Below are 13314 nucleotides of genomic sequence, written 5' to 3'. Positions count from 1 at the left end.
CAAAACCCTGAATGATGCTGAATGGGAGCAAATGAGATTTCCTCATGGGATCCCAAGTTCCTAGAGCTGGCAGAGCTGTTCTCCAGCTTCAGGCTGCAGTACTTTCCTCCTGGTTCCCTGGCGGTACACAGGGAGGGCTAGCAGCCTGGGTACACCCACTGGAAGTAGAGTGACCCTCACCAGGCAGCCCACACAAAAACCACTCGTAACTACACAACAGCCAAAGAGGAAATGTAACTTGAAGAGCATTTCCCTCTACAAACAACTGATCCTCTGGGACTTTCACTTCAAGCCTCTCAATTGTTCCAAGTAAATGAGCCTCACATTAAAGGCCAGCCAGTCACACATCAAGAAATCAAGCCTCCTCTCAGTGGGGGAAAATGGCCACTCCAGAGCCAGCCTCCTGCCTCTCACACACAGGCCTCTTGTACAAATGGTTTCATTTACCCATATCTGAGACACATGGTCCAGCCAAGCTTGGCCTCCCCTAAGCCCTAGAAGCTGAGATACACATGCAGAGAGGTCATCATCTCAAACTCCAAGCAGATGCCTCAGATCCACTGCAGCACCATAATTGAAAGACTCCAGCTTTGCCAGGAGGTGACTTCATCCTCTTTCAGTCTTCCAGTTCCTAACAAGCAATCCCCCAACCCCATAGCTTCAGCCTCAGGGCACAGTATACCAAGCCACAGCAAAGACTAGGGCCAGGACAGGGAGGGAGATGTCTGCAGCTCCTCCCACCTTATAAATCTGACAGAGAAAAACCAGGTGGGGCCACTGGGACCCAAAACAAGTGGTCCTCAGGTAAGAGGAATTCCAAAGCCTCAGAGCCCTCTATGGAAAATGTCCTGCCTCCAGTCCCTTAGGGAGAGAAATCTCGGGATCATTAGTAAGCGCTCTGGCTGAGCTCAACTTTAGTGAAGGTGTATGGGGAGAGAGGTGATCTCTAAGGTAACCAGTTAATTGCCAATAAGGAATGATAATAATAAATTAGCAAATACTAATGTAAACTAACTCAGTTCTGCAGCAGTTGCGTGGAGACGACAGAGGAACAGTTTATTCTGGAACACATCTTGCAAGCAGATCCCCGCTGGGAAACGCACTGCCTGGACTAGATGTGAAACAGGCCAATAAGATGCAACATAGGCAACAGGTGGCCCTAGAGTGTCTCTCAGTAAAAGTGGAGCCTTTGATTTTTTAAGAAAACTGGAGTGAGCCTTGAAAAGATGTGGGCTGCACTGTTTCCCATTGCTTCCTTCTGCAGCTTGAGGGGTACTTCTGACCCTTAGGGATAAGACTCAGATGGTTCCAAGACCCTGTCAAAACAAGTAAAGTACAATAAAGTTGCTTGCTGAAGGGTTTTTTGGTTTGTTTTAATTGGAGATGGTGATTTGTGTCATTACCTTGCTATCCAAACCAGCCTCATCATACCTATTAATTTTCCAGTGACTTCTGAATCTGACATCTGATAAGTTTGTGGCTGCTTTTCTAGCTCCTTAGCTCAGAGTTTCACTCAAATCACTGCAAATCCCTAACTTTAAAACTCTTCTTAGGGTCCAAAGCATGCTGAGCTATTTCTTTCTTATTTTTCTTCAAAGTCTAACTGATGTTTTAGTTTCATTATTTGTGCTAAGATAACACGCATTGAGACTTTCGGTAGGATAATTGGAAGCATTCAATTTGGTCTGCCACACACATCCTTGTCCTGCAAACTCATCCACTGCTACCACACTGCTACTTATGAAACTGCTCCATGAGTGACCATAGCAGACCATGCACACACCCTAAGGATGTCTCGTATCAAAGATGCTACAGTGAAAGGAGGAAAAATAGAAAGAGCTCAAGACGGAGTTTGAAACCAAAATTAAATCCCTATGCACCCTATGACTAGAATTCTGGAAGCTCTTGCCCACTATCACTCTCTTAGAATTGTCAGCTCCGAAACATTCAATATTAAAAAAACTCAAATTAAAAAAATGTCTCACCAAAGAGACTGGATGTTTGGCCATTTCACCCCTCCTGAAGGCAGGAAGAGGTCCCACCCAAGTCTCCATTACCAGCAGAAGAAATGAGTTTCATTTTCTTCTTCCAACAATGACCATGGCCTGGGTGACAAAAAGGGTAATGCAGGAATGCTGATATACAAAGGAGTAATACTTTGTAGCATACAGAGGCACCCAGGAGGCATGCCTCCATTCCATAAGATTTGAAGGAAACTTATTTGTCCTACAGAGGTCTCTAAAAAAAACTAGAATAATTTTAGGAAAATCTTAGCAAACTAACAAAACTACTATCTTTCTCTCTTCTCCATTCTCTATTTTTCAACCTCCTTTCCCCTCTCTTCACTCTCCCCCACCCCATACACCATAACATACACACACATACACACACATACATATTCACTTACATATACACTAAGCCTATGGACCAAATAAACCAGGATGCCAAAGAATGCAAATCTCACCTTCAATTTAAAATGTTTAAAAGATACTTGACATTGCTAATTCTACAAAAGTCTTCAGTAAACAGCAAAAGCGTCCTCCATGTTCCCTCCTCAAATTTGTGTACAAAACCACAAAATCCACACAGCTGATTTCCTGACCAATATCAGAGGACAGGTAAATGAAGATAAAGAATTCCAGGCAGGATGCTCTCTGTAATTCTAAAGGCTGTGTTCCAACGCAACTCATTTCCTCTGCTGGTAATAGAGACCTGAGTGGGACCTCTTCCTGCCTTTAGGAGGGGTGAAATGGCCAAACATCCAGTCTCTTTGGTGAGACATTTTTTAACTTTAGTTTTTGAATATTGAATGTTTCGGGGCACCATTCCCTTTGCCTTTTCCTACCTAACTACATTTAAAGTCACGTTCCCTTCAGTTTCTAGAGCCAACAATGTTCAGATGTGGCTAGGCCTGCACACGGACGCAAAAGTTACCCCCACATCAGCACCAAACCTTGAGAGCTCAACAGTAAATCTATAAATAAATGATGGCAGCGCTGCCAGGGAAGAAGGAGCAGGAAAGTACTAAGGAGGCTGTACAATGACTTGAAGTTAGAAATGCTTTTGTGTTGCTTACAGGGAAATCATGTGAGTGATCTTAGCTCCCCAATTAGACTATGAACTCTGAGGGCAGATGCTACATCTTATATTTATTTGGGATCCCCATGGTACCCGCCATACAGTTGAGCACATAGTGGACACTCAAACAAATGCTTACAGATTTGATTTAATGCCATAGTGATAAACTTCAAAGTGTGATGGACCACTGTGAGGGAAGCAGTTCTCACTCTATAATGCCATTGCCAGTAAGCTCTGTAACTGACTCTGCAGCTAATGAGGGAGTGAGTTTGTCACAAGTTAGGCCAGCAAAGGAACCCAATGTGTAGCGACCTTTGGCCCCAGCCTGGCGAGTAAGAATGTAACATGTGCTCAGGAAAGATGTTCTCCTGAATTGAAATGACCTGTTTACTTGTCTGTCTCCCTGTAAGCTCCCTGGGGTCAAGGATCAAGTGTTTTATTTTTGTATCCTCGGCAAGTTATACAGTGTCTGGCATGTTCTAAGTGTGCAATAAATGCTCCTGGGTTGAGTTAATGAACAAATAAAAGAATGGTTTAATGAAATAATAATAGAGAAAAATGTACACAACATAAGATTTAATACAGAAATTTCCACAAAATCTTATATGTATCACATTGTAGCACTTACCACTCTGTGTTATAATTGCTTAATAATTGCTGGTTTATTGGACATATTAATTAATTAATTAATTAATTAATTAGGAAAAATAAAAAAGAAAAGGTAGGAAACACATTAGGATATTATTAGCCTAGTATGGAGAATATCCCATTGTACCTGATAGTAGCATTTATCACTCCATACTGCAAATCGCCTATTTGCTTATCTCCCCCGTTAGACTGTGCATTCTTTGAGATCAGAGAACATCTTTTTCATTTCTCTAACACCAGAGCCTACAGCAGAACCTTACAAAGAATAGACACTCAACAAATATTAGTTGAATGTATGAATCAATCATCCCTGCTGTTCTATAGATTTCACTATACATAAGCATTCTACCTAGTCCATGTTCAAGGGACATGGTATGGGAAGAAAAGAAGTGTCATTTTCCCCATGCAAGACTTTGTGACAGATGCAGGTTTAAATGGCCTGATTTGTGCTCTGCCGTGAGTGGGTCTCTCCCCTTTCTGAATGGGTTTGTCAGTTGAACTGTCCAGGTCTGCATATTAGAAGCACACACTTAACTTCATTGTGCCTAGTATATGCTGTCTTCGCCCTGACTAGCCCTAGATACTAGATCTATATGACTTTGTTAAATAAGAGAGCCTCTGGTTTTGTGAGTCAGAGATAGGATCAGAATTCAGACTTCCAATGACTTTTCTAAATAACTAAAGCAATAGTTTGTTTCATTCTGTCCATAGGAGAATCTCAGAAAGAATACCAAGATCTTAGGTAAACCATGCAGACATAGTCATATATCTCTTGCCCCCTCAAAGCATCCCATAGACACCAGGGCTTACATTTTTCTAGTACCTTGAATTGATTGCATAAATAGTCACCAAGCCCTCAGGATTCAATTCTTTTGTCCATCTCCACAACCAAGAGCAGTCAGCACCTAACCCACAACCTTGGCATCTTTTACCTCCGTTGTTTAAAAGTCCAATATGAATACTCTAACTGCAACACTTTGCAGGTCTTTTCTATACAGAACTAGCCTAAATTCCTCTTTGGTTATAAATGCCCAGGGAGTCACACTCAGGTATGCAGGCCATTACAATAGTCAGTCTCCAATTACTGTCTAGTGAAGAGATCTATGATTCAGGGGGCACCTATGTGTCAGACCTCTTATATTACATAATATATTATTCCTTGGACTGACTGTGCATGACAGATGTACCCATTTTATAGATGAGGAAACAGAGACTCAGAGGATTCCACAGCATGACATGTCCCCCAGATTCAAAAATCATGGTCTATCTGATTCCACTACATAGCACTACCTCTCCCTTTTTGTTGCTGAACTCTTGGTGGTCCACAAGTAGCCCTCCAGAAAGTCTATGGTCTAGTCCCTAGTAGTATTCACTGACATTCATAATTGTAACTGAGCCTACCTAGCATAATACTGGATTTTCAATAAATCCTTATTTATAGATTTATAGACTGACAATATTGGTGTTTCTGTTGCTAGAAGATCATCAGTTTCTTATTAAAAGCTTTGCTTTTTGGCCCCATTAATTCCGATGAGAAATATTTTTCCGGAACTAGGAGGAGCAGTGGATAAAATTGGTCCTAAAGCCCTTTACCCTATGAAATTGAATATAAATATTATGAGGCCATTTTATATGCATCCCAGCCCAGGTATGTTAGGTTGAATTATTTCTGAGGCAGGAAGGTGTCGCTGAAACAGCACTTGCCAGAGTTATAGAGCCCTGCAATCTAGTCTTTCCTCTCTCTCTCTCTCTCTCTCTCTCTCTCTCTCTCTCTCTCTCTCTCTCGATATCCCTGCTCTGTGAGTCTGAACAAGTCCCTTAGCATCTCTGGATCTCCATTTCATCATCTACTAAAGGACAACCTATCAAGATACCTGATTGTAAGGATCAAAGGAGACAATGGTTGTGAAGTACTCTCCAAGTATGTAGCATTTCTTTCATTTGTGGCATGGAAGAGGGCATATGCCTCCCAGTGCATCAAATTTCCAACCAAAGAGGGACTTAAGCAATTCAAGGAAAAATGAAATTAACTTAAGAACTGTTATTTATAGCCTTCCACCCAGCCACCAGCCCACCATCATCCACATTACTACCCTACTACCCTGAAATATTTCAATAGCCAGCAAACACTAGACCACATAGTGTCTAAAAAAATGCTTCCACTTGAAAACATTCATTCCTGGTAAAGAGAAACAGAGCTAACTTAAATACATAGTTAATTCCTGAAATTTTCATTATTAGTGACAGTTTCAACCTCCTTATTTGTCAAATGTCACCATAAGAACTATTAAGAAATAGCAATGTGGCTTTTTTATTTTTTTGTTTGCCTCCCTTTAATCAGTCCATTTATAGTCTCTGCAAAGCACGTATATGACCAAAGAAAAAGCAAAAGGGGGCTTCAGGAGGCTGAATCACTCTCACACTAGGAAACTGGCCCCCAAGCATTCTAGGGTTCACCCATCTTTAAGACTACTTGTTGATTCTTAATCAGCCACTTTGTTGTACGGGTACAACAGGCTGGCAAGCGTACCATATTTGCAACAGGTGGTACAATCCATATTACCAGAATACCATACAGGTATTTCAAAGGCTCAGACTTTGAACTTCCACTCCCAACATCCACCCCTATAAAGGACCAATATGTTGGGTTACCCTTTGCCCCAAGAAGCGCTGGTACCAACCCTGACTGTGGAAATGGCCTTAAGCAGAGAAGTTCTCCCCACCCCTGCCAGGGAATGTGCCACTACAGAGGCTGATGGGATCCAGCAAGCAGCATGGGAAAGAGGCCTAGGAGGACCTCATAGAGCCACTTAGCTGCACTCACCTCAGGCAGAGGCACCCCGTTGATGATCAGATCTGGTTGCTGGGGGCCCTGGCTGTTGAAAGAGTGATGGTAGATGTGGTTGGCGCTGGTATTGCGGGTATTCTGGTTCTCCACATTCAGGAAAGTGCTCTCAGAGCGGCGGCAGCCCAGAGGAAGGGTCTGCTGGTGGTAGTCGAAATAGTTGAGGGACGAAGTCAGGGAGGAGCAACTGACAACATTCATCTTGTCTGTCTCCTCCACATCCCGGGGTACCAGGCGGATGTCATTCTTACTGATTTTTTTCTTCTTGCTTGATTTCTTTTGATGCCCATAGGAGTACTCAGCGATTCTATGTGACAGAAAAGGCAGCATGTATCGCTAACGGCCTCCCAAACCATGCATTGATTAATAAATATTAAGCACCCCAGAGGGTTGCACCCCATCTCCCACTCCAGCTTCTTATTCTGGTGCATTACATCATCGGGTTTCTCCCTGTGCTTTTTACATGCGAAAACAAGCTGAGGGCCATAAAGTTTTTATATTAAACATAGTAACCTCCCACTAACCCCTCCCCCCCAAAGAAAAGTTTCTATACTTTGGATTTGGAATTTCTCATTGTGAATGGCCATTTAACAAGGGTGTGGGGATGGGGAAAGTTGAGCCTATGGGAGAGAAAGCATGAAAATGCTCAAATCTGGAGCTTCTTTGGAACCCAAAGGAACTCCTGGGTGAAATAAGAAGCGAGCCCTAACTTAACAGAAGAGGAGATAGAAAGAAATTAAAAATAATCCCCTTTCCAGTTCCTCCAGGCAATTGCCGTGTGACGAACACCCCCAACCAGGTTCCTTGATGACTGACCTGATCAGTTTTGACCTGGAGCAGATCAGACCCCATCCTTTGACAAATCCTCAGCTCCTCTCCTTCACACCCTCCTTCCCCCTGCCCTAACCCTGCTCCCTCCTATTCGCCACCCCACCCCCCACCTCTCCTCAGGAAATCTGATAGCCAAACCCATTTGAATGAGGGGAAAAGCCTTTTTACCTCTTTCCCCTTAGGCTCACTTTCTCCTCAGCCTTTTTGTCTTGCTCCTCGCTAATGGGAGAAACCGAGATGCAATTCAGACACTTGCTGTTTTGTCCTTTTATAAAACAGCCGAGGAGACAAGTGATGATTAAACAATTACTGCAAAGGAATTTAAAGGTTAGTGCATTCAGTATCCTTCTCCATTCAGGTGTACCTACAAGCAGCTGTGCTGCAACTGGAACATAAAGAGCTCAATTTAATTAACACTGACACAGACCCAGCAATGTGCACCAAAGACACCAAGCATTAAGAGACTTGTCAAAAGAAATACATTTAAATGTAGCCAGATTCTCAGTCATTTATTACTTTGCACATAATGATTCAGCTTATTGTCTGGAAATTCCATTTCTGAGCAATAATCAGGAAAACAATAGGGTTAATAAATAATACAGGTTGATCTTTACAAGGGGAAAGACTGTGCCTGTATTCTCCCTCGACAAAGCTAATTGTCTGAATACAAAAAGGGAGCCCAATTCAAGCAGCAAGTGCAGATCATCTCACAAGTCTCATAAATGAATGCATTTCAGGAAGAGGCTCTGCAGAGGCTGAGAACAAGAAACCTCTGCTTAATACACGGAAAGACAAGCTCTTAAACTTTAGGCTTCTAAAAAGTCTGAGCAGACCAGGAGATTGCATATCTCCAGAGGCACATTCTTGCTCTGTCCCCGGGATCTTCCTAGAGCTGCGCAGTTGCGTTCCCCTCACCCTTTCGCTCTATGCTCAGGCAGACTTGCAGTGAGGGCAAGCTGATGCTACCGGGGCTTGGGAGCAGATAAAATCCCAAAGACCCCAGGACTGGGGTTGATTTTCTTTTCTAATCTCTTTAGAATCAATGGGAAGTTCTAATCATTTTGTTTACCCACGATGGGTAAGTTTGGCAATGCCCCATCCAATTATTCAGCTGAGGCATTCATTGCGCAGCCCTTTCTGTATTGACCAATTATTTAACTAAACTGTACTTCATTAATCCCAAACCAGTGCAGGAAACAGAGCTCTTTACAAAATACACATATAAGTGAAGTTGGAGAGCACTGAGATTTGCTTTTTTTTTTTCCTTTTCAATTCAAATGCTCTCCTCCCTGTTTAATGATCTCCCTGGCAAGCTCTCAGAAAGAGCTCTCACTTCAAGTCATACATCACCAAGAGGTGGCAAAGCCTTCAATATCTTTATTTCAAGCTGATTTCTTTTTCATCAAGGAAAGGGTCTTATGCATTTACTTTATGCTGAGGAAATGGCTTAAGAAGAGTCCCCTCTATCATCCCCATATAAATAAAATTTTATAGACCCCTCATTTTTCTCCTATAAAAATTGCCACTGGCAGTCACAGGTTTCAAAGGTAAGAGCAATATTAATTTCCATTTCTCCCATCTGAAATGACTAGGAGCTGAAGGAAAGAAAAGTCACGGCCATTTCACTAGTAACAGGATTAAAGCATTTATGAGGCATTGCAGCTGCTCTTTTATGGCACCTGATTGATATTCATGTGTGGTTAGCATTTGTCTACTAACTTGTGTAATGCAGAGAATAGTAAAAGGGAAACAATAATTGCATGGCTGTTACATATTCAGGGGGCTCTGATTCACAGAAGTGTGCATTTTAGTTGGTGTCAAATACTAATCGGACCTACAGGAACACATTTTGACTGATTAACATGCAAGCACAGATGGCACAAAAGACACACTGGATATGTAGGTGTGTTGAAAGCACACACACACCTTGGTTGGAAATAGCAGCAATCATTCATTTTCAGCAAACTAAAGAAACAACTTTTTTTTCAACCGTTTCGATGAGACACTGCTGGAAAAAAATTATGTGTATTATCCTAAATTGGATATTGTAAGGAAGGGCTTCAGCAAGACCCTCCAAAGTGCTTATCAGGAAACCTTTTTTAAAAAAATTACTATGTGTCATTCCAGTTTCCACATTTCTGTTCTCGCTCTCTCTCTCTCCCCCCTCCCTCCCTTCCTCCCCCCAACCTTTCCTTCCCCCCATCCTTTCCTCCCTCCCCCACCTCTCTCTCTCCCATGCATACCACACACATATCTTGTACTCATTTCAAGGGAAACTGTATCACAATAGCCCATAGTGACATCCACTGGTAGAGGCCAGCTCCTAGTGCCACAGCAGAGTTTCACATTAGAGGAAAGAACTATCAACTCCAGAAGATTGCTATTTTTAGTGAAACATCTGGATGCAAAAGTCTTGTCCCTCGCTGGGATGTTTGGTCTCTACCCAACAACCAGATATTTGAAAACATATAGATGACCGGTAGAATTTCACTTCACATAGCCAGATGTTTGGGGACTGGATACAAAATAAGCCAAGAACACACTAGAAAACTCTAATCACCTGCCTCCCCACACACTCCTGTTTTCTCTTCCCCCAACTCTGTTTCCTACCTTAGACTCCCACTCACAGGCTCTCTTCAGAGTTTCTCTCTACAACAGGACAGGGCAGCTGCCAGCACTCCCTTTCCTTTCAGTACCTATCCCCAAAACACTACAGCCCCAAAATCAAGTTGTGGTACTTCAAGGTTCTGCTAAAAATCATCTCTCTTTCTCTCTCTCTCTCTCCCCCTCTCTCTCTCATATTAATTTTTTTTCTGCCATAACTTCATGGAGACAGCTGTGCAAATTTTAAAATGATAATTGCTTTCCTACTCATCATCATTATGTGACAAAATCCATTCGAACACTAAATGATTGTCTTCCAGCAAATTGTCAGATCAAAAGAATTGATCAACTTGGGCTAACACAAACTTTCCCCCCCTCCAAAAAAGCAGCGCTATAAGTAGGGCGCATGCATTTAAACACGAAACAAAAGCACTGGGATTTTCACACAGATACAGATACACCTTATTCACTCAAGACAAAGGAGGAAAAAAAGAAAGTTGGCTCTACCTGCAGTTGTAGGTCCGGATCTCTTTGTTGTCTCTCTTGCACTTGATCGCCACGAAGATCATAGTGACAAAGAGGATGCCAGCAATGGAGCCCAGGGCGATAATGAAAATCAAGGACAAGTTCACCGAGCCCATTGACTCTTGGGCATCAAGAGCAGGGGACAGGTAGATTAGGATAAGCGCAGAGGCGGAGAGAGAGGTCTTGCCGTGGTCGTGGGCCACCACAATAAGCTCGTAGGAAGCCTTGGAGCTCTCGCTGAAGGTGCGAGTGGTTCTGACCTCGCCATTGACCTGGTCTATTTCAAAGAAGCCACGGTCGCCCTCCGTCATGTCATAGGTGACCCGGCCATTCTCGCCCTCATCATAGTCGTCTGCTTTGACAACGGTCACCAGGTAGCCTATGCCCGAGTTGCGGGGTATGTAGACTTCGGCGGTGCCATTGATCAGGGGTGGGGCGGTGATGACTGGGGTATTGTCATTGACGTCGAGGATGATGACCCGAACTGTGGTGTTGCTCTGCAGCGAGGGCAGGCCGCCGTCCTTGGCCAGCACCTTGAATTCAAATGCCTTGGTCTGCTCGTGGTTGAACGATCGCAGCGCATAGATGTCACCCGAGTTGGGGTTGATGGAGACATAGGTGAAGATAGGCATGTCCCGCACCTGCGACGGCACGATCTGGTAGGAAACACTGCCATTGAGACCCAGGTCGGGGTCTCGGGCCAACACAGAGAGCAGATAGGCACCGGGCGTGTTGTTCTCCTGCACAATGACCTGGTAGTAGGGCTTAGAGAAGTGCGGGTGGTTGTCGTTCTCGTCGGTGATGCGCACGGTAAAGGACTTGGAACTCTGTAGCATGGGCACGCCGCCGTCGCGTGCCTGGATCGTGAGGTTGTACTGGTCGTGCTGCTCACGGTCCAGCCGTCCATCCACCAGGATAGTGGAGAAGCTTTCGTATTCCTGCAGCCTAAAAGGGACGTTGCCCAGCAAACGGCACTGCACGCGCCCATTGAGGCCGGAGTCTCGATCAGACACCCGCACCAGTGCAATCACGTAGCCCGGGGGGGAGGTCTCGCTCACCTCCACCAGCTCGCTGTTGACCGACAGCAGGTTGATGACCGGCGGGTTGTCATTGGTGTCCAGAACGCTCACGGTGACTTTGCAGTGTGCCGGGATGGAGTTGGGCCCCAGGTCCTTGGCCTGCACATCCAGTTCGTACACGTGGCCCTCTTCATAGTCTAGGGCACCGGTAACCGTGATCAGGCCGCTGTGCGGGTCGATCTGGAAGAGCTCTCGATTGCGGTCATTGACGTAGCCATAGAAGGAGTAGACCACCTGGCCATTAGTGCCTTCGTCTGGGTCGCTGGCGTTGAGACGGATGACGGGCGTGTTGGGAGGTGAGTTCTCTGGCACGGTCACAGAATAGGTGGACTCGCTAAACACAGGGTTGTTGTCATTGGAGTCGGTCACCTTGATGCTAAGGCCAACAGTGCCCAGGTGCGGCGGGTCGCCGCCGTCGAGCGCAGTGATGCGAAAGCTGTAGTGCGACTGCGTCTCCCGGTCCAGACTCTTTTCCACCACGAGTTCGGCAAAGCGTGAACCATCGCCGCGCGTCTTGATCTCCAGGCCGAATAGCTCGTTAGGCGTCAGCTCATACGTCTGCACGCCAAAGCTGCCCGAGTCCGGGTCATAGGCGCTGTCCAGCGGGATGCGCGTGCCGGGACTGGCTGCCTCTGAGATCTCCAGCTCAATCTGTGCCACCGGGAAGCTGGGCGCGTTATCATTCAGGTCCTTGATCTCCACCTTAATCACGCAGATCTCCATTGAGCTGGACATGACCTCGAGCGAGATGATGCACTTGAGGCTCTGGCGGCACAACAGGTCACGGTCGATCTTCTGCTTGGTGACCAACAGGCCCGAGCTGGGGTTGATGTCCACCAAGTGCGGGGCCGAGTTGGACACCACACGAAAGGCAGAGGCCTGCCGCGGGTCCAGTGCGAAGCCCGCCTCTCGCGCGTCCTTGGCCACGTTGGCGATCACCGTCCCGGCGCGCTGCTCCTCTTCTATCGAGTACTTGAGGTTAATGAGGGCGGCCGCCTGTGTCCACAGTACAGCCAACAGCAGCAGCACCGGCAGCAGGAGCGACTCCATGGCTGCGCGGGGCTCTGCCTGGCCTCGCCTCTCCACACCCCTCCGAGACCGACGCCGCCGGCGCTCCAGCTTCCCGACGACTCGGGCCGCCTGTTGCGCGCGCCCCGGGGCCCCGGAGGCCGCGGGAGGAGTCCCGCCCAGGGCGGCCCGGCGGCGCGGGGGGGACACCCGCGCCAGCTCCAATGCTGAGGTTGCGGCGGACCGGGCGGGGGCTCGCGGGGGGCCCGGGGGCTCCGGGGGGGCGAGGCAGCGCCGCGCGGCCCCGAGCCCCCTCCCTCCAGCCCGGCTACTCAGTTTTCCCCCTTCAAAGTTAGCCGGGCGCGACTGGCCGCAGCGGCGCAGGGCTGCGGGTCGGACGGCGTCTGAGCGGCCGGGTCGACGCGCTGCTGAGTCCCGATCGCACTTGAGAAGGCAGGGAGAGCAGTGGGGGTACAGCCTCTCAGGCACTGCCCGGCCCGCCGCGGCGCACCGGCACTGGGGCTGGCGAGCGCGTTGTCTGTGCACCTGGCATGCGCAAAGACCTCCCCCCAGTGCTCCCGGCTCACTGCGGAGACAGGACCCGCCTGGAACGCACCCTCCGGGGTCCGGGGGTGCCACGCTGGCCTTTTCGAGGCCTGTTGGGGAGAAAGGGGGGTCGCAGAAGGGAGTTTGAGT

General features: G+C 46.6%; 1 protein-coding gene across 3 annotated transcripts in view; it reads right to left on the bottom strand.

Moving 5' to 3' along the window:
- PCDH19 (protocadherin 19) overlaps positions 1 to 12660 on the bottom strand; it is a 92708-nt gene extending 80048 nt beyond the window's left edge. For 2 of the 3 annotated variants that reach the window (XM_057718640.1, XM_057718641.1), the window contains exons 1-2: positions 10514 to 12660; positions 6551 to 6878 (exon numbers count right to left, since the gene is read on the bottom strand). In XM_057718640.1, coding sequence (XP_057574623.1) covers positions 6551 to 6878; positions 10514 to 12660 — 2475 coding nt within the window. Of the gene's footprint in view, positions 1 to 6550; positions 6879 to 7570; positions 7712 to 10513 lie in introns of all 3 variants that reach the window. The other variant, XM_057718639.1, reaches the window with a different exon arrangement.
- Positions 12661 to 13314: the final 654 nt, after the last annotated feature.

This window comes from Hippopotamus amphibius, chromosome X (genome assembly GCF_030028045.1).
Source record: "Hippopotamus amphibius kiboko isolate mHipAmp2 chromosome X, mHipAmp2.hap2, whole genome shotgun sequence".
Classification (NCBI taxonomy): domain Eukaryota; kingdom Metazoa; phylum Chordata; class Mammalia; order Artiodactyla; family Hippopotamidae; genus Hippopotamus; species Hippopotamus amphibius.
The sequence above is the reverse complement of the archived record's forward strand: the minus strand, read 5'-3'. Positions and strand labels throughout refer to the sequence as shown.